General features: G+C 40.1%; 1 protein-coding gene across 2 annotated transcripts in view; it reads left to right on the forward strand.

The window, feature by feature from the left end:
• The window catches only part of STARD3NL (STARD3 N-terminal like), a 57,423-nt gene that overhangs the window by 10,664 nt on the left and 20,575 nt on the right, over positions 1–26,184 (forward strand). For both annotated transcript variants that reach the window (XM_068973048.1, XM_068973049.1), the window contains exon 2: positions 23,439–23,721. In XM_068973048.1, the coding sequence (XP_068829149.1) occupies positions 23,497–23,721 (225 nt within the window). In that variant the 5' untranslated portion in view covers positions 23,439–23,496. The remainder of the gene's footprint in view (positions 1–23,438; positions 23,722–26,184) is intronic.

A 26,184-nucleotide genomic window follows, 5' to 3' on the forward strand; every position in this document is an offset into this window, starting at 1 on the left:
TTTAAATGAGGATTTAAATAGAGGATGAGATGGTTGGATGGCTTCACCAACTTGATGGACATGAGTCTGAGCAAGCTCTGGGAGTTGGTGATGGACAGGGAGGCCTGGCATGCTACAGTTCATGGGATTGCAAAGAGTCAGACACGACTGAGTGACTGAACTGAACTAGAGGATTTACATAGGGCCCACCTCATAATTCGGAGAAGGCAATGGCACCCCACTCCAGTATTCTTGCCTGGAAAATCCCATGGGCGGAGGAGCCTGGTAGGCTGCAGTCCATGGGGTCGTGAAGAGTCAGACACGACTGAGCGACTTCACTTTCACTTTTCACTTTCATGCACTGAAAAAGGAAATGGAACCCACTCCAGTGTTCTTGCCTGGAGAATCCCAGGGACGAGGGAGCCTGATGGGCTGCCGTCTGTGGGTTCACACAGAGCTGGACACGACTGAAATGACTTAGCAGCACCTCATAATTATTTTCTGTTCTACAAATAGATGCACTTTCTTCGTTTTTTATACCTCCCCCTCTTCTTTTATGGAGAGAAGGGAGACTATTTTAATTTCTGTTACATCTCATGGCTGTTAACTTCCATCTATGTGCTGTTGACTCCCAAATTTCTATTTCTAACTCAGACCTCTCCCCTGAACTCCTGACTCACACCCTACTGCTTGCTTTTATTTTCACTTAGATATGAATAAGTATCTTATACTCGTCGTGTCCACACTGCACTGATATTCTTTCTCCCTAAGAGTCACCCTTCCGCCAGCTTCTCCCTTGCAGTAAATAGCGAGTCCCTCCCTCCATCTTCTTAGGCTGTAAGTCTGGCAGCTGACTTCTAGTCCTCTCTTTGTCCTGTATCCCATGCCCAATCCATCCTTTTACTAATTTGGCTCTGTATTTGGAACCAACCACCATCACCACCCTTGTTTACTAAGGCACTATGTCTTGTGTCTCCTGAATTACAGCCACCATAGTCCCCTAAATAGGCTCCCTGCTTCTTTGCCTCTCTCAGCCAGAGAGTCTCCTAAAGCTTAAGTTGCATCAGGCTTCTCTTCTTCTGAAAAGCTTCTGGTGTTTTCCCACGTCATTCACTATCTTTACTGTGGCCTGTGAGGTCCTCCAAGGCTCCCCCAGGGTGTTAACTTCCCAGCACCTCCTGCTGCTCTCCTGTCTGTCAGTTCTTGCAAAGCGAGAAGCTGATGGATGACCTGGCTGAACTCCTGCCTGGCCAGCTCTGCCCCTCCTCAGGGCCTCACCCATCCTCTTCCCTCCAGTAGCCCTGCTCTTTTTCCTGATACCTATGTAGTATCTCTTCCTTATCTCCAGTAGTCTCTGCTCCACTTTTGTTCACCTGTAATGACTTCAGTGACATCATCCTGACCAAGCAAGCTGTTTACAGTTAGGGTTCAGGTTAGTGCTTCTTTATCCTCTGTCCCTGCCCTCTAGACAGTAAACTGTTAGAGGAGAGCATTCTTTCAGTTTTATTCATTGCCGCATCCGCAGTGCTCAGAGGAGGACTTGACATATTTTTGGTATTAAAAGTGTATTTGTGGAGTAAATGAAGTAGATGCGGTATATTGTTGGCAGACGCTGAATTTTCAAAAATTATCAGGTACAACTCTTAAATCTTATAGTATATATCCAGATTCAGTTTCTTAATAAATGCTTTAGATTTGCCTCATAAATTATGAAAACAATATATGTTTGCCCAGCTATATTTAAATCTTAATATTTCTTTCTGTGTTATATGTCAAATAAAAGTGCACTGATATTTTTAATATTGGTATGGAAGTAGTTGCCGTAAGAACAGGTTTATTCTTGGGAGATCAGTTGGTATCAGTGAGAGGAGTGACTTAAAAACTTCATGATATACTTGTTTTCTGCTTTACTGTTTCCAAGTCATTGGTGCTAAATTCTAAATAAATTTGAGAATCTTGAAACAGATTGTCAAAAAGTTATATTCTCGTTATACATACACAATTAATCTGTTGATATTAAGAGAAATTATTAAATGAGATGAGACTGCACAAAATGACACAGAATTTGAATGGAGAGCCTTGAATGTGTGGAAGGGGGAAGAGAGCAGAACACATAGCAGCAAATGGTGAGCAGACATAACAGGATGGAATAAAAGCTTTTCTTACTTCTCAGTGTTAACAACTCTAGAAAATAAGACATCTGGAGCATAAGTACAGTATTCAGAATACAACCATGGAGTGAGTATTTAGGGATATTACTATGGAGTTGGACTTCTAATTCTTGAAAAAAAGTAAGAAAAACAAGGAAGTGCAGTTGAAATGTAGGTCCCAGTGGAATAAGTCAGCTGCATGAGTAAAACAACATGTGGTACGTGATGCTGTGTGGTAGATCTGTCTCTCCCCACTGTCTGGGAAGAGTATGAGTACTAACGGATGGAACAAATGAAGGGTAAATTTGACTTTTTAAAAGCTTACGATAAAGTAATGGCTTGTGTACATTTTCACTAAAGATCAGATCTAACTTTAGACCCCAAAGCACTGCGTGATGTGCACTTTATTGTTTCATTTAATAAAGCCTTGTTGATGACAAAAAAAAAAAAAATTATTAGATGTTCGGTATTGGCTCAAAAATCCAGACAGGATGACTCCTATCTTCAGTCACACGCATTTTAGAAGTCTTCAGCCATCTCCATTTGTGTCTTGGAAATTCAGTATTTTTATTAGGGGCAGAATGATTTGGATGCCCGGAAATCTTACGTAGGTTTTCCTTCAAGTCTGTTAATGTGTCTCCGTTGTCGTATGTGTGCGTGCTCAGTAGCTTCAGTTCTGTCCAACTCTTAGCCACCCTGTGGTACAAAGATGTGTTTACAAAATCTCCATGTGTTTGTTCTCTTTTATAAAACAATTTAAGAAGTTTTCTAGGATCATTCCAGTTCCTTAATTCTGGTCTCAGAGGTAGCTCATACTTAAAGTTAACTTAATGATTTTTCACAGTGAGAATTTACTTTTATTCACATATAAACACACACATATGCATATATATACAATATACATATTGTATTTAAATATATATATGTTTATATCATATATATATTTTTGTATATACTAGATGGATTGATAGAGCAACCTCATCCCAAAACATCCTTCTATCCTTGTTTTTCTGAACTATTCAGAGGTTAAGAATTTCATAACCAGAATACGAAACTATAATCAGTTTTTCCGTTGTTTTTTGTAGCTTTATCATTTGGGTTTTTAGTTTTTGTTTTATTCAGGATTCAGTCTAGGCTTGTGCATTACTTTTGATGGTTATGGCTCTTTTTACTTTTTAAGTTTGAAGAGTATCCACACCGCTTTCTTACCTTTTGTTTTTGTTTTGTTTTTCATCATGTTGACTTTGCTCAAGATTCAGGATAACTGTCTTGTAGAATATCCCACATACTGTGTTTGATTGTATCCTTATGGAATTTAGGTTAAACTTTTTTTGCACAGGAAGGTTATAATTGATGTTACAGACTTCTGATTGTATCACTTTAAAAGGCACATAGTGTCAACTTGCTCTAGTATTGGTAATGCTGTTTGGTTAGTTGGTACAGGTAGAGACTGCCAGATCTCTCTACTATAAAGGTACATTATTCCTAATGAAATAATTATATAAGCTAAGAGTTGACACTTTGAGACTTCGAATATCTATTCTTCAACAATGTTTTAATAATTTTAGGCATCCAGTAAAGATCCTTGTCTGAATTAGTTATTCCAGCTGGGGGTTACAAACTGTTGATATTTCTTATTTTATCGTTTCTTCTACGTTTTAATCTAACATTTGTTTCTTGTAAAAGAGAACTACCCTTTCCCTCTATTGCAGTATTACTGTCGACTCATGGAACTTCTTAAGTTTTCCAATGTAAATTCCAACATTACAGTCATTATTCATTTTTATAATCAAGTCACTGCATCTGGCCAATGGAAACACCTCATGAAAGCCTACACATTAAAAAAGAAAAAAGATTTTGGCTTTTTGTGTCTTCTCTTAAGAAAACTTGCCTATAAAGAGTTTTTAAAAATATTCTCTGCGAATTTTTATAACAGCTTTATCTTTCTAGTTTTTATGTTTAGACCTATGATCCATCTGGAATTATTTTTTGCATGGTGTTTGTTAGGGTTTGAAGTTCATTGTTTTTTTTTTGTTTTTTTTTTTTTAAGTTTTGATACCTGGTTGTCTCGGCATCATACATTCTTATTCCAGTTGGATTGCTTTGACATCTTTGTCAGAAGTAAAATGATCATATACGTGCAGATCTCTTTCTAGACTCTCCCTTATGTTCCATTGGTCTGTCTGTTGATCTTTATGCTAGTGCCACACTGTCTTCATTACTGAAGTGTTGCAGAAGGTCTTTAAGTAGTGTGTTTTCCAGTTTTGTTCTTCGTCAAGATTGCTTTGGATATTCTCATTTCTTTGCATTTCTACATACGTTTGAAAATTAGCTTGTCAGTTTCATCTCTAGATCAGTTTGGGAAGAATAGAAATATTAACCATGATTCCTTCCAATCCTTAAACCTGGTCACCTGCCTGTCTATTTTCATCCTCTTTGATTTTTTTTGACAGTGTTTTACAGTTTTCACTGTTGGGACCTTGCTTATATTTTAAGCTTATTGCTTAGTGTTTTATGTTTTTGATGCTATTTTAACTGCACTCTAGCCCTTACTTATTTATTCCTACTCCTAGCTGCCCAGAATGGAGGGATTGATAAACAGGTGAATCACAACATCCTGAATAAGCTAATCTTTTTTATTTGTTTGTCTTGTCTAAAGTCAGTTTTCATTCCAATCCCAAAGAAAGGCAATGCCAAAGAATGCTCAAACTACGGCACAGTTGCACTCACCTCACATGCTAGTAAAGTAATGCTCAAAATTCTCCAAGCCAGGCTTCAGCAATACGTGAACCATGAACTTCCAGATGTTCAAGCTGGTTTTAGAAAAGGCAAAGGAACCAGAGATCAAATTGCCAATATTCGTTGGATCATCGAAAAAGCAAGAGAGTTCCAGAAAAATATCTATTTTCTGCTTTATTGACTGTGCCAAAGCCTTTGACTGTGTGGATCACAATAAACTGTGGAAAATTCTGAAAGAGATGAGAATACCAGACCACCTGACCTGCCTCTTGAGAAATCTGTATGCAGGCCAGGAAGCAACACTTAGAACTGGACATGGTACAACAGACTGGTTCCAAATAGGAAAAGGAGTGCATCAAGGCTGTATATTGTCACCCTGCTTATTTAACTTCTATGCAGAGTACGTCATGAGAAACCCTGGACTGGAAGAAACACAAGCTGGAATCAAGATTGCCAGGAGAAATATCAATAACCTCAGATATGCAGATGACAACATCCTTGTGGCAGAAAGTGAAGAGGAACTCAAAAGCCTCTGGATGAAAGTGAAAGAGGAGAGTGAAAAAGTTGGCTTAAAGCTCAACATTCAGAAAATGAAGATCATGGCATCTGGTCCCATCACTTCATGGGAAATAGATGGGGAAACAGTGGAAACAGTGTCAGACTTTATTTTTTTGGGCTCCAAAATCACTACAGATGGTGACTGCAGCCATGAAATTAAAAGATGCTTACTCCTTAGAAGAAAAGCTATGACCAACCTAGATAGTATATTCAAAAGCAGAGACATTACTTTGCCGACTAAGGTCTGTCTAGTCAAGGCTATGGTTTTTCCTGTGGTCATGTATGGATGTGAGAGTTGGACTGTGAAGAAGGCTGAGCGCTGAAGAATTGATGCTTTTGAACTGTGGTGTTGGAGAAGACTCTTGAGAGTCCCTTGGACTGCAAGGAGATCCAACCAGTCCATTCTGAAGGAGATCAACCCTGGGATTTCTTTAGAAGGAATGATGCTAAACCTGAAACTCCAATACTTTGGCCACCTCATGTGAAGAGTTGACTCATTGGAAAAGACTTTGATGTTGGGAGGGATTGGGGGCAGGAGGAGAAGGGGACGACAGAGGATGAGATGGCTGGATGGTATCACTGACTCGATGTAGGCGAGTCTTAGTGAACTCCAGGAGTTAGTGATGGACAGGGAGGCCTGGCATGCTGCAATTCATGGGGTCGCAGAGTCAGACATGACTGAGCGACTGAACTGAACTAAAAGTAGATCAAAAATAATCTTAAGCAGGATGATAAATATCTATGTACACTATTCTCCGATAGGAGCAGACAGGTGTAGAAAAATGGGAGGAAGCAAAAGCTTCCCTGAGAAAGTGAGTTAAGGCTTATTAGAATGAGTAAGAGTCATACCTATTTGAATGCAGAGTTCCAGAGAATAGCAAGGAGAGATAAGAAAGCCTTCCTCAATGATCAGTGCAAAGAAATAGAGAAAAACAATAGAATGGGAAAGCCTATAGATCTCTTCAAGAAAATTAGAGATACCAAGGGAACATTTCCTGCAAAGATGCGCTCAATAAAGGAAAGAAATGTTATGGACGTAACAGAAGCAGAAGATATTAAGAAGAGGTTGCAAGAATACACAGAACTATACAAAAAAGATCTTCACAACCAGGATAATCACGATGGTGTGATCACTCACCTAGAGCCAGACACCCTGGAATGTGAAGTCAAGAGGGCCTTAGGAAGCATCACTAAGAACAAAGCTAATGGAGATGATGGAATTCCAACGAAACTATTTCAAATCCTAAAAGACGATACTGTGAAAGGGCTACAGTCCATATGGCAGCAAATTTGGAAAACTCAGCAGTGGCCACAAGACTGGGAAAGGTCAGTTTTCATTCCAATCCCAAAGAAAGGTAATGCAAAAGAATGCTCAAACTACTGCACAATTGTACTCATTTCACACTCTAGTAAAGTAATGCTCAAAATTCTCCAAGTCAGGCTTCAGCAGTACGGGAACAACTTCCAGATGTTCAAGCTGGTTTTAGAAAAAGCAGAGGAACCAGAGATCAAATTGCCAAGATCCATTGGCTCATCAAAAAAGCAAGAGAGTTCCAGAAAAACATCTACTTCTGCTTTATTGACAATGTCAAAGCCTTTGAGTGTGTGGATCACAACAAACTGTGAAAAACTCTTAAAGAGATGGGGATACCAGACTGCCTTACCAGCCTCCTGTGAAATCTGTGTGCAGGGCAAGAAGCAACAGTTAAATCTGGACATGGAACAACAGACTGGTTCCCAATTGGGAAAGGAGTACGTCAAGGCTGTATATTGTCACCCTGCTTATTTAACTTATATGCAGAATACATCATGAGAAATGCTGGGCTGGAGGAAGCACAAGCTGGAATCAAGATTGCCGAGAGAAATATCAATAACCTCAGATATGTAGATGACACCACCCTTATGGCAGAAATCAAAGAACTAAAGAGCCCCTTGATGAAAGTGAAGGAGGAGAGTGAAAAAGTTGGCTTCAAGCCCAACATTCAGAAAACTAAGATCATGGCATCTGGTCCCATCGCTTCATGGCAAAGAGATGGGGAAACAGTGGAAACAGTGACAAACTTTATTTTTTGGAGATCAAAAATCACTGCAGATGGTGACTACAACCTTGACATTAAAAGACGCTCACTCCTTGGAAGAAAAGCTAGATAGCATATTAAAACCTAGATAGCATATTAAAATGCAGAGACATGACTTTGCCAACAAAGTTCCTTCTAGTCAAGGCTGTGGTTTTTCCAGTGGTCATGTATGGATGTGACAGTTGGACTGAAAAGAAAGCTGAGTGCCGAAGAGTTGATGCTTTTGAACTGTGGTGTTGGAGAAGACTCTTGAGAGTCCCTTGGACTGCAAGGAGATCCAACCGGTCCATCCTAAAGGAAATCAGTCCTGAATATTCATTGGAAGGACTGATGCTGAAGCTGAAACTCCAATACTTTGGCCACTTGATGGGAAGAGCTGATTCATTTGATAAGACCCTGATACTGGGAAAGATTGAAGGCAGGTGGAGACTGGGATGACAGAGGATGAGATGGTTGGATGGCATCACCGATTCAATGGACATGAGTTTGGATAAACTCCAGGAGTAGGTGATGGACAGGGAGGCCTGGCGTGCTGCAGTTCATGGGATCACAAAGAGTGGACACAACTGCGCAACTGAACTGAACTGAAGACTCATAGAGATAAAGGAAAGTTGCTCTCAGGGTAGGGAGGAAAGTACAAGCTGAGGTTGGTGAGAATGTGATTCCTGTTCAGTTCAGATGACTACTGGACTACATGACTACTGGAAAATCCATAGCTTTGACTAGATGGACCTTTGTTGGCAAAGTAATGTCTCTGCTTTTTAATATTCTGTCTAGTTTAGTCATAGCTTTTGTTCCAAGGAGCAAGCATCTTTTAATTTCATGGCTGCAGTCACCATCTGCAGGGATTTTGAAGACCCCAAAGTAAAGTCTCTCACTGTTTCCATTGTTTCCCCATCTAGTTGTCATGAAGTGATGGGACTGGATGCCATGATCTTAGTTTTCTGAATGCTGAGTTTTAAGCCAGCTTTTTCACTCTCCTATTTCACATTCATCAAGAGGCTTTTTAGTTCTTTGCTTTCTGCCATAAGGGTGGTGCCATCTGTGTATCTGAGGTGATTGATATTTCTCCCGGCAATCTTGATTCCAGCTTGTGCTTCATCCAGCACAGCATGTCCCATGATGTACTCTGCATATTAGTTAAATAAGCAGGGTGACAGTACACCACTTTGACGTACTCCTTTCCCTATTTGGAACCAGTCTGTTGTTCCATGTCCAGTTCTAATGATTGCTTCCTCACCTGCACACAGATTTCTCAGGAGGCAGGTAAGGCGGTCTGGTATCCCCATCTCTTTAAGAGTTTTTCACAGTTTGTTGTGATCCACACACTCAAAGGCTTTGGCATAGTCAATAAAGCAGAAGTAGATGTTTTTCTGGAACTCTCTTGGTTTTTTGATGATCTCTGGTTCCTCTGCCTTTTGTTAATCCAGATCAAACATCCGGTAGTTCATGGTTTCCCTACTGTTGAAGCCTGGCTTGGTGAATTTTGAGCATTACTTTACTAGAGTGTGAAGTGAGTACAGTTGTGCAATAGTTTGAGCAATCTTTTGCATTGCCTTTCTTTGGAATTGGAATGAAAACTGACCTTTTCCAGTCCTGTGGCCACTGCTGAGTTTTCCAAATTTGCTGGCATAGGCAATGGCAGCCCACTCCAGTATTCTTGCTTAGAGAATCCCAGGGATGGGGGAGCCTGGTGAGCTGCCGTCTGTGTGGTCACACAGAGTCGGACACAACTGAAGTGACTTAGCAGCAGCAGCAGCAGCTGGCATAGGGACTGTAGCACTCTCACAGCCTCATCTTTAGGATTTGAAATAGTTCTGCTGGAATTCTATCATCTCCACTAGCTTTATTCTTAGTGATACTTCCTAAGGCCCTCTTGGCTTTGCATTCCAGGATATCTGGCTCTAGGTGAGTGATCACACCATCGTGGTTATGTGAATCATGAAGATCTTTTTTGCATAGTTCTTCTGTGTATTCTTGCCACCTCTTCTTAATACCTTCTGCTTCTGTTAGGTCCATACCATTTCTTTCCTTTATTGAGCTCATCTTTGCATGAAATGTTCCCTTGGTATCTCCAATTTTCTTGAAGAGATCTGTAGGCTTTCCCATTCTATTGTTACTCTCTATTTCTTTGAATTGATCATTGAGGAAGGCTTTCTTATCTCTCCTTGCTGTTCTCTGGAACTCTGCATTCAGATGAGTAAATCTTTCCTTTCTCCTTTGCCTTTAGCTTCTCTTCTTTTCTCAGCTATTTGTAAGGCCTCCTCAGATAACCATTTTGCCTTTTTGCATTTCTTTTTCTTGGCCTTGATTGATCACTGCCTCCTATACCATGTCATGTACCTCCGTGCATAGTTATTCATGTACTGTGTCTATCAGATCTAATCCCTTGAATCTATTTCTCACTTCCACTGTATAATCATAATGGATTTGATTTAGGTCATACCTGAATGGTCTAATGGTTTTCCCTAATTTCTTCAATTTAAATCTTAATTTTACAATAAGAAGTTCATGATCTGAACCACAGTCAGCTCCTAGTCTTGTTTTTGCTAACTGTATAGCACTTCTCCATCTTTGGGTGCAAAGAATATAATCAATCTGATTTCGATATTGACCATCTGCTGATGTCCACGTGTAGAGTCTTCCCTTATGTTGTTCAAAGAGGGTGTTTGCTATGACCAGTGCATCTCTTGGCAAAACTTTTGTACTCCAAGGCCAAATTTGCCTGTTTTTCCAGGTATCTCTTGACTTCCTACTTTTGCATTCCAGTCCCCTATAATGAAAAGGACATATTTTTTGGGTGTTAGTTCTAGAAAGCCTTATAGATCTTCATAGAACCATTCAACTTCAGCTTCTTCAGCATTACTGCTTGGGGAATAGACTTGGATTACTGTGATACTGAACGATTTACCTTGGTAACCAGCAGAGATCATTCTGTCGTTTTTGAGATTGCACCCAAGTACTGCATTTCAGACTCTTGTTGACTATGCGGTCTACTCCATTTCTTCTAGGAGATTCTTGCCCACAGTCATAGATATAATGGTCATCTGAATTTAATTCGCCCATTCCGGTCCATTTTAGTTCACTGATTCTCAAAATGTCAGTGTTCACTCTTGCCATGTCCTGTTTGACCAGTTCCAATTTACCTTGATTCATGGACCTAACATTCCAGGTTCCTATGCAATATTGTTGTTTACGGCATTGGACTTAACTTCTATCACCAGTCACATCCACAACTGAGTGTTATTTTCGCTTTGGCTCTGTCTCTTCATTCTTTCAGGAGCTATTTCTCCATTCTCCAGTAGCATATTGGGCACCTACCGACCTGGGGAGTTCATCTTTCAGTGAGATATTCATCTTTAAAAAGATATTTTTGACTTTTCTTACTGTTTGTGGGGTTCTCACGGCAAGAATACTGGTGTGGTTTGCCATTCCCTTCTCTAGTGGACCACGTTTTGTCAGAACTTTCCAGCGTGACCTGTCGGTTTTGGGTGGCCCTTCACAGCATGTCTCATAGTTCAATTGAGTTAGACAAGGCTGTGGTCCATGTGATTAGCTTGATTAGTTTTCTGTGGTTCTAGTTTTCATTCTGTCTGCTCTCTGAAGGATAAGAGGCTTATGGAAACTTCCTGAGGGGAGAGACTGCCTGTGGGGCAAACTAGGTCTTGTTTTGATGGGTGAGGCCATGCTCAGTTAAATCTTTAACCCAATTTTCTGTTGATGGGCGGGACTGTGTCCCCTCCCTGTTGTCTGATCTGAGAACAAACCTTGGTGGAGGTAATGAAGATAATGGTGACCCCTTCAAAAGGTCCCATGCTTGCACTGCTGGACTCAGTGCCCCAGAACCTGCTGCAGGCCACTGCTGACCCTAGCCTCTGCTGGAGACTCCTGGACCCTCACAGGCAAGTCTGGGTCAGTCTCTTGTGGGGTCACTGCTCCTTCCTCCTGAGTCCTGGTGTGCACAAGGTTTTGTTTGTGCCCTTCAAGAGTGTTTCCCCAGTCCTGTGTAAATTCTGTAATCAAATCCCCCTGGCCTCCAAAGACAAATTCCCTGGGGGTTCTCAGTCCCTTTGCCAGATCCCCAGGTTGGGAAATCTGTTGTGGGTCCTAGAACTCTCCTAACAGTGCGAGAATTTCTTTAGTATAATTGTTCTTCAGTTTGTGGGTGTCTGCTTGGCGGCACTGTGGTGGGGTTAATGGTGATCTCCTCCAAGAAGGCTTATGCCACAGGCTGTGTGACCCAGGTAATTCTTCTAGGGAACGCAAGCTTGTGATTTGTGGTGTGCTGAAGTGGTTCTGGAGAGGTTGGAGGAAGTAAGCCATGTATTAGGTTAGGCAAGATTAAGAAATTTGACCTCTACCTGAAGGTCCCAGAAAAGTATTTAATAAATAATCTTGTGAATTTAATTTGCTTCCCTAAATAATGAATAGGTATTGGGTGAGATTTACATTAGTTTATTAACAAATTTAGTTTTCTTTTGTGCTTTGATGTGCTTTGCCCATTTTCAAGCTGAATTTTAAGATTTTAACGACCTGTCTTTCAATATTCTTGTTTAGCGTCTAATGTTTTTGAATAAAAACTTGATTTTTATGTATTCAGTTCTGTTTCCCATTGTAGATTTTCTAAGAAGGAATTCCTCATCCCAAAATCATGTTATTTACTACAGTTTCTTCTGCTGCATAAACCATAGTAATGATTTTGCTTTGTTAACTTCTTAGTAAAGTCTTCAATATATTTTGATGCATAGATTTCTTTCTCCATGTACTTGAACAACTGATTAATAGCTTTCTTTTGCAACTAAATTTCGATGGTATCTTTATCATCTGTAGATATTTTTTGGTTTACGAAAGTTTTTCCTTGCAGAGAAGCTTAGGGAAGTACAGGCCACACAGTGGCTTGTCTGTCATGAGTTTTCCTTGACCATCAGTATGCTTATTATTGATTTAATTGAACTAATGCTTAATATTTGAGAAATTTGGTGTTAGAGTCCATGTTTCTGGCTTCTCCTGATGAATAATCTTGTGACCTCTATTTCCACACGTTTGACCGTGGAACAAGTTTTTCCTTGTCTCCTGACACTGATTGTCAGTTGCTTACACTGATTTTCCTTCAGCTTACAGTGATTTTCCTTCAGCTTTTCTCATTATCACATATGTTTCAAAACCTGGGGAATAAGAGACTTGAGAGAGCCATAGTTTTTTTTTTTTTTTTTTAAAGTGGAAGATGGTGGATATCTTTGTGGAAAGGTAGGGTTCCCCGCTCCAAGATTTGAAACCAGTCAAAACATATATAATTTCAAAGTTCTTCCACCCACATAAGTTTAAATTGTATGCATGCATGCTTTCAAAATGCAGTGAAACATTTTAATGTGTAAACAGAAATATGTGCCTTCCAGTTAGGTTTAGTTTTTTTCTTTCATATGAATTTTGACTTATTTTTGTGATGTTTCAGGAATACATTCTAATACATGGGACCTACTTGTGGGAGCTACTGTGAAACTTAAATGGCATAATGTGTGTTAAGTACTCAGAATTATGTTAATATAAGGCATCCACTTTTACATAATATAATGATAGTTAATAGGTGGGATAGGTTTATACTTGTGTTCTTTTGTTCGTGTGTGTTGTTGGTCAGATTATGTTAGGATTGTGCTAACTTTGTTTAATGATGGGACAGCTTTTCTTTCTTTTTAATGTTTGTTTATCTTTATTTCAAATTTTGAAACTTCTGGCATACTCTGACTCTAGGTGATTCTGTGTCAACTTTTTCATGAAGATTCATTCTGTCCAAGCCATCTATGTCTTCTTGGTGCATCATATATATTTATTTTGTATTGACTTATTTATGATTTTTAAATGTGATGCATATAGAGTATCACTTACACTTTGAAAAATAGCCTCTCCTATTTATATTATGATCTGTGTATTCCTTTCTTAATCTCCTCTCCCCAAACTAGGTTTTGATTTGGGGGGGTGGGTGATTATGTATGTAATTTAAATTTGTGGAAATATTCATTCATGTACAAAAATAGGGGGTTTAATATAATGAATTACATTGTAGCAATCACTCAGATTGAAACAATTATCATCATTCTTGGTGTGAATTTATTTATTAATTGTACCATTGTTTTTCATTTTTTAATTTTTTCCCCATGGGATACTTAGAGCTTTTATAACTTTATTGTTTAAATGCCTAATTCTTTAATCTTATGCTATATTGAAAAAGTAATTAGAGCACTTACAGTTCAGTTCAGTCGCTCAGTCATGTCCGACTTTGCAACCCCATGAATCGCAGCACGCCAGACCTCCCTGTCCATCACCAACTCCCGGAGTTTACCCAAACTCATGTGCATCGAGTTGGTAATGCCATCCAGCCATCTCATTCTCTGTCGTCCCCTTCTCCTCCTGCCCCTTGTCCCTCCCAGCATCAGGGTCTTTTCCAAGGAGTCAACTCTTTGCATGAGGTGGCCAAAGTATTGGAGTTTCAGCTTCAGCATCAGTCCTTCCAACGAACACCCAGGACTAATCTCCTTTAGGGTGGACTGGTTGAATCTCCTTGCATTCCAAGGGACTCTCAAGAGTCTTCTCCAACACCACAGTTCAAAAGCATCAATTCTTTGGCACTCAGCTTTCTTCACAGTCCAACTCTCACATCCATACATGACCACTGGAAAAACCATAGCCTTGACTTGACGGACCTTAGTTGGCAAAGTAATGTCTCTGCTTTTTAATATGCTGTCTCAGTTGGTCATAACTTCCCTTCCAAAGAGTGTCTTTTAATTTCATGTGCACTTTAAAGAAGTGAATTTGATAATAAGCCTAATTTTGACAGCATTCCATTGTATTTTCTAAGTAGTCTTTTAATTTTTAACTATTTTTATCTCAGTAGTTATTTTAGAAAACTTATTTATTTATTTATTATTTATTCTGTATTTTGCACCTAATTGAAAGGCTTGCCAAATTATATATTTTAATAGTCTAGCTTTATGATCAATATTTTGAACATGGCATATTATATCCTTAAAATAGCATATATGTATGTAGGGTTGTAGGGTTGAAAAAATACAGTGTTTAATAAACTTACAGTGTTAAAACTTACAGTGTTTGAATAATCTATATCCATTTGTGTCTTTAACACACTAAATAGATAAAAAAGTAAAGCTTCCCATTATGATTATAATCTATCACTAAGTAAGCTTTTGCATTTTGTTGTTTTTAAAGATGCGTTTTGTATTTCTGTTCTTTCTCATAAGGAGTACATGGATACTGATTGGTAAATCTTAAACCTGATTTCAGTTATATTGTGTATGTGAGCATGTGTGCTAACGCTTCAGTCATGTCTGGCTCTTTGCGACTCTAAGGACCGTAGCCCATCAGACTCCTCTGTCCATGGAATTCTCCAGGCAAGAATACTGGAGTAGGTTGCCATGCCCTCCTCCAGGGGATCTTCCTGACCCAAGGATCAAACCCGTGTCTCCTGCATTGGCAGGTAGACACTTCACCACTGGCACCATCTGGGAAGCCCTTCAGATATATTAGACTACTACCAGATTGTAGCTATAGTTGCTTAGGTTGCTGCTGCTAAGTCACTTCAGTCGTGTCCGACTGTGTGTGACCCCATAGACGGCAGCCCATGAGGCTCCGCAGTCCCTGGGATTCTCCAGGCAAGAACACTGGAGTGGGTTGCCATTTCCTTCTCCAGTGCATGAAAGTGAAAAGTGAAAGTGAAGTCGCTCAGTCGTGTCCAACTCTGTGCAACCCCATGGACTGCAGCCTACCAGGCTCCTCCATCCATGGGATTTTCCAGGCAGGAGTACTGGAGTGGGGTGCCATTGCCTTCTCCAGTTGCTTAGGTTAAGAGTATGTAACTTCAGAGTATCTTCAGAACGTTATGCATCTTGAGCTTTTAAGTTTTTGTGTACTTATAAAAATCTCTAAGTGAACTATGTACCTTCCCTGGCTTTTTATTGAGTATGAATTTGTAATCATACCTAAATGCTTGCAAGTCAGATTGAGAATAAGCAAATATTGTATCACCATCACATAGTCAAGTTCAGTTCTTACAGCTTTGGGTTGAACTTGGTAACTGTCATTCAGTTAATAAGTCTACTTAAGAAAAATGATTATCACATGTAAGCTTATGAAGAGATATTAGAAGAATACTGGCATGATGATACAACCTTTCTATAATTCTCTTTTGCAGTATTCCCACTTGCATACTGTATATAGGATATGCTAATTGTTATGGTGGCTAACCATCACTAAGATGGTCTCTGGGTGATATCTCTAGGAGCCACTAGAGCAATTTTGCATGATAATACCACTGAGGGTCATCAGGAGACGTCTCAACATTCACCTCCCCAAAAAAGCTTTTCAGTGGTATCACATTCATGACTTTGTTGGCTCTGAGTCCAGCCATCTTTCTTGTTGACTGAAAAACTTGATTTTGTCAGCCTCTGTGTCCAGAGCCCTATGAGAAGGGGCACTTCCTCACACAGGTAAACTTACATCTCAGAATCTGCAGTTAACAATGTAACTGCTGTGTAGGCTGTTTAATCTCAGGCTAACTGGTGTGCTGTTTCCCTGTTGCATCTTAATAAGAAGCACAGAATTATGACAGATTGTAGGAGGCATGTCGGGAATTATTAAATTGTTCAGTAACGAAAAGACACTGATGATGCCCTGATGCCATCATAGTAATGATAGGAATCATCTAGCCAGTGTGTTGAAGACTTAAAATCCAATAGACAAGGTGCCCCTATTTGAACAGTGCCAGGCTGGGCACAGCTGCCATTTTTTCATGACCCTGTTTTCCCTGTGTTTTGCAGACTGACCACCCCTCTTTCTGGTGGGCATGTTCCCACCTTTGAACATATGTCCAGTCACCTTGCTCTTGTTTCTTGGCCTGTGAGCCATTTTGTGTCTTTAAGGATGGAGCACATCTATTCTGATTCACTATGTGTTGATTTTATGGTTTAACTTTCAGAGGACAGTATTATCTTAATTTCCTGTTATAGTCCTGGTGATATAGGCAAATCTGTAAAACGCCCAGTAGGGTTTTATACATACACATAGATTTTTTTTTTCTTCTTCTTCTAAGTATTTCACTCATTTTCAGTTGGAAAATTAATAGGAATCTGCTGGAAAAATTTGACTCCTTGATTCAGGAAAGATTTTAAAATTTATATTGAACAGTTGGTGAGTGATTTTATTTAGATGCTTAAATTTTTTTTACTTATTAACTTAAAATAACTTTATTTTCCAGACTTCTCTATACAGTAATTTCCTATTGCTACAGCTGCTAATTTGGAAGTGATGTGAAGGTGTTTTAAATTTCAATCCTATTGTCTAGATTTTAGAACTGCTTTTCTAGACGTTGTATTTAACTTGGAGTACATAAGACATAAAGTAAGCCAGGGCTGTTTTGAAATGTGAGCATAATGGTAGTGGACATTTGCCAAAAACAGGTTTGTTTGATCTTGATTTTGTTAAACTTCCTGTAGTTCTTCATCGTGATAATCCTCTAGCCCAGGAAGCTGGAGTGTAACACAAATTCATTAGCTTCCTAACCTGGGCCACTGCCAGACTTTCTACTAAAGCCACTGTCATCAGAGTTCTACCAGGTCTTTCTTTACCTTCCAAGGTAGAATGGACACACTAGAGCATTAGAATCAGGAAGCCCAGGACAATGAATCATTTGTTGTTGTTGCTGCTTAGAATATCTTTACTGCAAAGCAACTTTGGGATATTCTAAAAATATAAGCAGCTCATCTAAACAGATACTAAATAGAAGTTTTTATTTTTTGAAAGTTTGAATAGTTAGTTGAATTCTGACATGTAGAATCCCCAGGTCTTCTTAGGCATGCAGAACTTTTCCTCATCTCACAGTGATACCTTTAGAAGAGGAAGGTTGTCTATTATGTTTTTCTGATACTCTGGATTAGCTTCCTTTCCACAGCACTGTCTTCTCTGCATGCTTACTCTGAAAGCATCTGTGTTTTTTTAGCTATCATGCCTTTTCCTCATACTGGCACATTATGCTTGTAAATGTCAGGTTACTCCCATGTTATTCCCGTTCTCCACTTCTAGCTGTTTTCATTTTGGAAACTGTCAGCTCTAAACAGGACTTTAAAAAAAATCATCGTGTACCAGGTCTCATAACAGGTGCTGGGCCTTGCAAGAGGAGAGCCAACTCAAGGTGCTTCCTGCCCCCTGAGAATCCCAGTCCTGGGACAGAGTGGGCACCCCTGAGGCAGCTCTGGCCTTTAGGGACAAGCCCAGTCACTGTATCCCAAGGGCCGTTTGAACACCTTCTTATGCCCCTCCTGTTTCCTTCCAGGAATCCGACAGAGAGGGAGAAAGTGGAAGACCCAAGTCTTAATCCTCAACTATGTCTTGAAATATTTTTTGGATGGGTGAATCCTCATAATCCACGTAGGCCTCAGCTGCTACTTTTTTTGTTTTCTCCATCTGTAAGCAAACCTTTCTAGGCAAGAATAATTTCAATAACAAGCATGAAGAAAGCTGTGAAATAGCACCTTGAGATACAGCCTTCAGTTGTAGGACTCTCTGCCTGTCAAGCAAGGGAGGGGGAGTAGATCAGAGTGGTGGACTTGGATGCCCCCAGGCAAGGTCGAGGCTGAGGCCAAGTGGAGAGTGTGGGCTCCATCTGAAGAACTCAGCAGTTTCTTGGCTTTGTTCTCATGGTAAGGGAATGCAGGCCTGGCATTCTGTGTCTTTTAACTTTTCCAGAGAAGCTAGACATCTGGAATTTTACTTGAAAGATCATTATTTAAAATGTTAGCAATTAGTTCAAAATCTTTAGAAATCCTGTACAAGACCAAGCAAAACATTTCTGTAAGCCAAATCTGCTCCCCAGGCCTCTGGATAAGTTGATGACTAAGGTCTTGCTGAGTTAAGTGTTTTTAGTGTCTGTTATTCTCACTTCTCTCTCGGGGTAGAACATACAGTGTCTTGCTGTGGCCGGAAGTAATTCAGAGAAGAAGGCTGGGAGCCTGGGTTGAGAGATTTGATTTGACTGCCACCAGTAGGATTTCCTGGAGAAGGAAATGGCAATCCACTCCAGTACTATTGCCTGGAAAATCCCATGGACAGAGGAGCCTGCTATAGTCCATGGGGTCGCAAAGAGTCGGACACGACTAAGAGACTTCACTTCACTTCTTCACTTCAGTAGGTGCCCAGAGGCCCTTTCCTCTTCTCCCAGGAGACTGTTGGACATGTGTAAAATGCTTGCTGTGGTGGCTACTGCCCCAGAGCAGCTGCTGTTAACCATCTGGGTAGTATATCAATTCTGAGTCGAAGCAGACGGAGCTGAAGTTTTGGCCAACCAGCTTTACAGCCAGCCTGGAGACATCTCAAAGATAGAGCCGCTCGAAGATGTAAGCTCTTCTTTCTGGAAGCAAAAGGATCTCGGATTTTTGTTTTTCTCCAAGTGTGAAGGGTATTATCGTTTAGGAAGCTACCATTATAGATGGGACAGCGTTTTTCTCCAGCTCTAGTGGTGTGGGATTAAGGGAATAGAATAAGGCAGAGACCTGTGTATTGGGCTAAAAGTACTGCTAAAGTGGCCCTCAGGTAAGCCAGCATGAGATAAGACCACCTGTGCCTGAGCTGTGCTGTGTCATGAGGGCCACCTATGGAAAAATAAAGAGGAGAAGGAATTATAAGTTTTTCCTCATTGAAGAATCAGAGCATGCATTGGAAAAATTAATATTCATCAATTAGCCTACTTTTCGCTGATTACAACACAGTAACTCTAAATTTCAGCTAGCTCCTCTCTGAGAAGGTGATGGAAGCAGCAGTCCCCCTTTTTAGAAAATTACAAATAATGAAGTATTTTAGGCTTTGTGAACCATATAATCTCGGTTGTGACTATTCCCTTCCGCTCTCTTCATGTGAAAGTATCCATAGCAATCGATACCAACCACAGGAATGGGTGTGGTGGTATTCTAATAAAACCTCTGCATTCAGAAACAAGTAGCCTGCCGCATTTGACCTACAGGCACAGTTTGTTGACTCCTAATTTAGAACATTGACAGCTGTGATAGATTGGAATATTTGTCAGCAAATACTCACTTACCTTCTTCTCCTCTTTGGATGGAGTGTATACATCTCAGCTTCATGCCCTTTGGGCTTTAACCAATATAATATGAGCAAACATAATGTGTACCGAGATTCCACTGTGCTTACATGGTTGAGCTTGTCTCCTGTGCTCTTGCCATTTGCCATGAAGAGAACATCCCCCAGGTCATCTTGGACCAAGGGGAAAGACAGACAGGACAGTCTAAGACAGACTTAGACCCAACATACAGTTTGAAGCCAAGCTCTTTGATGCATTGCCTGAAGCAGAATCGCCAGCTGGGCTCAGACTAGATCAGCTGAACTGAACTAGACCCATGAACCTGGGAATAAATTGTAGATTGTTTTAAGCCTCAGAATTTGGGAGTGGTTTGTGAACACAGCTTGACTGTCAAAATAGCCAACACAGAGGAGGAGCCTTACCTATCCAGATAAAACAATTAAGATATGAATCTCCTTTTCAAAAACCAGGACAACAAAAGAGGATTCTCATCTCCTCACACAAATTCTAGAGAAAAATAAGATGATGTTTTTCTTTATTATATAACCCTCCACTCAACTCTTCCTCACTTGCCCCCTTTCCCATGCTCCTTCCATCATTGGAATAAACCCTGCTTTGTAGATTCAGGCCCCCATATGTACAGCTGATCAGTACTTAACACCTCTTTAGAGAGGCATAGCTTTCCTCAAGCCAACTCCAGAGAGGACTCAGTACAAGAACTGGGTGTTTAATACTTTCTGCATTGTATCTGGGAAAATATCCAAACTCTTCCTCAAAAATGAGAAATAGAGGTTTCCGAGAGCCTACTCTGCATTATTGTGTGGGCTAGATGCTAGGCAGGATTTATCTAGTCAATATCTGTTTTGTTTCTGCTGCATATGTGCTGAGGTGGTCCCTAAGGACACAAGGGTGTGCAAATCAAATTGGAGGGCTTTAAGGAACACTTCAGCTAGTAGGAGAGATGGGCGAGTTAGTTCAGTTCAGTTCAGTTGCTCAGTCGTGCCTGACTCTTTGTGACCCCATGAATCGCAGCACACCAGGCCTCCCTGTCCATCACCAACTCCTGGAGTTCACTCAGACTCATGTCCATCAAGTCAGTGATGCCATCCAGCCATCTCATCCTTTGTCATCCCCTTCTCCTCCTACCCCCAATCCCTCCCAGCATCAGAGTGTTTTTCAATGAGTCAACTGTTCACATGAGGTGGCCAAAGTACTGGAGTTTCAGCTTTAGCATCATTTCTTCCAAAGAAATCCCAGGGTTGATCTCCTTCAGAATGGACTGGTTGGATCTCCTTGCAGTCCAAGGGACTCTCAAGAGTCCTCTCCAACACCACAGTTCAAAAGCATCAATTCTTCGGCGCTCATTTTTCTTCACAGTCCAACTCTCACATCCATACATGACCACAAGAAAAACCATAGCCTTGACTAGACAGACCTTAGTCGGCAAAGTAATGTCTCTGCTTTTGAATGTACTATCTAGGTTGGTCATAACTTTTCTTCCAAGGAGTAAGGGTCTTTTAATTTCATGGCTGCAATCACCATCTGCAGTGATTCTGGAGCCCAAAAAAATAAAGTCTGACACCATTTCCACTGTTTCCCCATCTATTTGCCATGAAGTGATGGGACCGGATGCCATGATCTTTGTTTTCTGAGTGTTGAGCTTTAAGCCAACTTTTATCTTAAGTGGCATATCCACAAGCTTATGGGAGCTTGGAAGAGATGTACTTGGCCTTGCCTGGGGATAGGAATGTGGGGAGTATTTCAGGGAAGTCTTCCTGAAGGAGTTGACACTTGAACTGAATAGTTCTGAAGGACATGGTTAAGGTGAAGTCCTGTAGTCGTAGAGCAGAAAAGGAGATAGGAATGTGGGGAGTATTTCCAGGAAGTCTTCCTGAAGGAATTGACACTTGAACCGAATCTTTCTGAAGGACATGGTTAAGAGCAGAAGAGAGGCTTTAGAAGTATCTTCCACTTCACTCATTAAAAGGAAGCTTTCACTCCCTTTTAAAATTTCAGTCTGTCCCAAACAGAGGTCCATCTGATAAGAGTCAAGCTTCTCAGAGCAGTCTGTGCCATGGGTAACTTTACTATTAAAGCCATTGCAAATACCATCTAAACATTCTAGCTAATTAGCAGTTTATATAAACACACGTATGAAAAATAAGGTAATGATTCTCATTTTCCAAGTCAGGTGTACAACGCTGCATGATGTCAGTTTTCAGTTGGAAATAGCCTCAGATTTCTCGGCTATCAGTGTTTGCTGTCCTTTTTCATTGATGAGGGGAAAGGAGAATGAGTAAGACTAAGAAAAGGATCTAATTACCTTGTAAATGGTTTTCTTCCAAAAAACAGTCCTCTGTTTGATTTATGACTTCTTTAGATTTTCTGTACAGTTTAGTGGATTTGAGCCATTGATATGACAATAAATTATTTAAAAAACAAGTACAGCCCTATTAGCACGACTCAGGCCAAGACCACGCTTGTGCCCGCTAGTCACTTTTTCCTTCCTTTTGCTTGGGAGTAATCACTGACCCAGCCTCTAATGACACAGATCAACTTTTGCCTTGAAGGTCTACAGTTAAGTTCCTTTAGATTACCAGAAGTCGGGCTACAGGATCAAGAAATACAAATATTTTAAAGTATCATAGGTCATATAACCAAATTGCTTTCAAAAATGTTACGTCATTAAATCACTACACTGTATGAACATGTGGGAAGCACTTTTGTTCCTGAGTATGGGGATGGAGAGAAATGAGTGTGGGGAAGGAGAGAAATGAAAAGCCAGGTGTAAAGATAGAGAGACTTTAGGGAAATTCCAGCAATGTTTGGAAGTGGTATTTTGCCCACCTGAAAAGTGTTCTTTCTCTGGACTTTGCCACTCACCCCATTGTGGCAGAAAGGAGAGCATGGGAGCGTTGCGCTGGTTAAGCTCTGGATGTAAGTGACACACATTACACTGGCCAAAGGAAGGCACCAGGTTCAGCAGAACCGGGGGTGTATAATCCTCCCTCAGGGAGAGCTAATGTAGGAAAGGAAACCAGAATAGTTAGCAAAGGAAAATACCATCCAGCGTAATACTCCCTATTTGCTGACTTTGCCCCATCCTTGGGGAGATCAGATCATTCAGATTTCCAATCTTTTATTTAGTTTAGAAGCACATGCTGGCCTTGAGGGGAGGGATCCTGTGTCTCCATTTGGGACAGTGATTGTTGCAGTTATCAGTGGGTTGTTTGCATATGGTAAACTTCTTAGGGTGGGCATAGTTCTTTTCTAAGGAGAGATGCGGAAACGTACTTATTAACAGGTAACAGAAATGCAAATTTGGTTTATTAGATACCTGTGGTGCAAAGCAGTTCCTCTATAGTAAGTACATTTTTTCATAGCTGATTTACGTGTTTTTGTTACATGCTCTCAGTGAAGCTGTTCGGTAAATGTTTCCTGGTCCACAGGGAGTGACACTGACAGAATTGTAGAAGTTTTCTGCCTAGTGCAGCAAGGGAGCTGCCTTGGCTTGTTCACCCAGAGGCATGCTCCAGGTTCCAGGCACACATTTTTGTTGTGGTTAACAACCTGTCTTTACCATTTACTGTAAATTTGTTTTCTTCTTTATTGACAGTCTTTTCCGTAACAGTTTTTTTTGGAGTAGTATCGATGGATAACGTCAAGAATTGCTTCTCATTTCACTTTCTCACTGTGTCTTCATCAGGGCAGAAATGTCTTCAGTTCAGACACCCTGATGCTCAGAGAGATGGACTGTTGCACGGGGATGGGGGTCACACTGCAGTATCAGGTGGGCTCTGATTTAATGTGGTGTCTCTCTTCCGTTCCCCAAAGATCTCTTCCCTCGAGGGATGGTGAAGTTGGAGAGAGGCTCCTTTAACCCTCCTGCAGGATGAACTCCCTGCCAGAAGACATGGAGAATACTCTCACGGGGAGTCAGAGCTCACACGCTTCTGTGCGCGACGTCCACTCCATCAACCCTACGCAGCTCATGGCCAGGATCGAGTCCTATGAAGGAAGGGAGAAGAAGGGCATATCTGATGTCAGGAGGACTTTCTGTTTGTTTGTCACCTTTGACCTCTTATTTGTAACATTACTGTGGATAATAGAGTTAAATGTAAGTGGGTTTTGTTTTTGTTTTCTGTGACATTATATGAACTGTTTCCAGAGACAAAGTTGTTTCTTACTTTTCTCATCATTTCTGTCTCACTTTCATGAATTCCATCTTTCTTTGAAATGAGGCATTCTTGATCTTCTCCAGTTGATTTGAACTTTCCTTGTTTTTTACTGTTACTGTTTAAAACAAACCTAGTTAGTTTAAAATGTATTTTGTTGTTATGAAAGTTGAATTCATGGGGTTTTATTTTATAACAGGAGTTGGCAAACTGCAGTCTGAGAACCGAATTCAGGTGGCCTGGTTTTATAAATAAAGTTTTATTGCAACATAGCCCTGCCCATCTGTTTACATATTGTCTGTGGCTGACTTTCGTACTGAGTGGTTGAGTTGAGTAGTTTCGACAAAGTCCATTTGGCCACAGTGGGAAAATTTTTTATCCCCTGGCCTTCTAAAGAAAAAAAAAAAGTGCTGGTCCTTGCTTCAAAAAAGTGTAGCATGCTTCTAGAATATGTTTTAATGTTACATCTACTTTGTAGTTCCTACATTTAAGATTTTTGCATGCACTTATTTTTTATCTTTTTTCAAAGAGACTATTTATTCATATTTTATCCAGAAGAAATCCTAGAGACATGTGGAGGTTTGTTTTGTCAGCTTTCTGTGGTTATATTGCCAAATAATTGTCTAGACCAGTACTGTCCTTGTTCATGCGCTCAGTTGTGTCTGACTCTTTGTGACCCTGTGAACTGCAGCACACCAGGCTTCCCTGTCTCTCACTATCTCCTTGAGTTTGCTCAGACTCACGTGCACTGTCAGTGATGCCATCCAACCATCTCATCCTCTGTCGCCCCCTTCTCCTCTTGCCCTCAGTCTTAACCAGCATCAGGGTCTTTTCCAATGTCCTAGTGAAATACAATGCAAGCCTTATATGTAATTTTAAGTTCTCTAGTTGTAACACTTCATAAAAGTAAAAATAAACAGGTGATACTCACTTTAGTAATATATTTTATTTACCCAGTGTATCTGTTTTCTTGAAAACCGTGCCTTGTTTATATTTCTTATAAGCACAGGGGGGAACTCTTTCAGAATGCTTTCCTCTCAGGCAAAAATTGTCCGTTTCCTTTACTTTCAGCAATTCATTTATTTCAAAGAAATATTTGCTAAAGCCTGGGTAGCAGTAGTTATTAGCCATTGTTTATTATTAAGAGATTGCTCTTTGCAGGCATGGTGCTAGGTGCTTTACAAGAAATTTATTAAAATATAGAAAATATGAAAGGATGCTGAGATTCCTGTTAGAAAATTATTTTTAATTTTGCCTCATAATAGAGTGAGTGTCTTAATCTAAAGCGATTAGCATTCTGATTCATACCAAGAATTTCTGTTTTAGATTTTAGACTCTTAATGATTAGCATCATTGGAGTCATTTAATTTCATCATAAATTCTAATAGAGGAATAAAGCTCTTTTTGAAAACAGATATATACTTATATTAGAAAATAAAAAGCATTTTTTTTCAAGAAGAGAAGATTGGCTCTAGAATCAAGGTCATGTGCAATATAAATCTGCTGTTAGGTTTCTGTTCACAGATTGTCCTTCTTTTAATCTAACTCTGTGGGTGTGCCCTATTATTATTTAAAGCCAGAGAAGCCGGCGATACGACAACAGTAATTTCAAGTGTCTCTTTTTACTATGTGTTGCACCAAAGAACATATTTCATTTGATATATTTTCAAAACAACCACCTGTGGAATGAGAGATGAAAAAGAAATACACCTTTTAATAGGAAAGCTTAACAGTTTTAAGGAAGCACACTTAACATTATTATAGTGATAGCACAAAATCAAGGCATTTGTTGGTCTGCCGCTGATATGATCACACTGAGTGCGTTTTAAGTAAGAGAAGCTGTGGTTTGGGGCTGTGGTGGGTCATGGGGTTACACTTCTCCCTTCCTCCCTTCCTTCCTTCCTTCCTTACTGCTTTGAGGAAATTAGAATGGAAGTGAAGTAAGTGGAATGCTCCCTGTTTCATTCATCATAAGGGACCTGTTTCCATCTGCATGCAACTTGTTATAAATGAAAAATCACCAGGCCTAGCAATTGAGAAATGTGTTTTTATCCTCACTTTTCCTCTGACTGCCAGTTTCCCGATTTGTAAAAAGATCAAAAAAGAGTATATGATCTTTAAGATAGTATATCTTGACTTTCTTAGAGAGGCTATTTTTTTCCTCTAAAGGCACATTTAATTTTCTAGTTCTATTTGTTTAGAATCATCAGTCCTGACCATCCCTTTTCTTTTGTTGTCTGTTTCTGTAAACCTCTCTAATCACTCAGGTCCCTTGTTATTTTTACACGCTTATACATTTACTGAGTGCCAAGACACAGGATTCTGATTGAGGTGTTGCAGGCTTCACAGAAAGCTACAGATTTAAAGTTTAGCTGAAGAGATACAACAGGTATCTTATATTGCCT

Source organism: Capricornis sumatraensis, chromosome 5, assembly GCF_032405125.1.
Source record: "Capricornis sumatraensis isolate serow.1 chromosome 5, serow.2, whole genome shotgun sequence".
Lineage (NCBI taxonomy): Eukaryota > Metazoa > Chordata > Mammalia > Artiodactyla > Bovidae > Capricornis > Capricornis sumatraensis.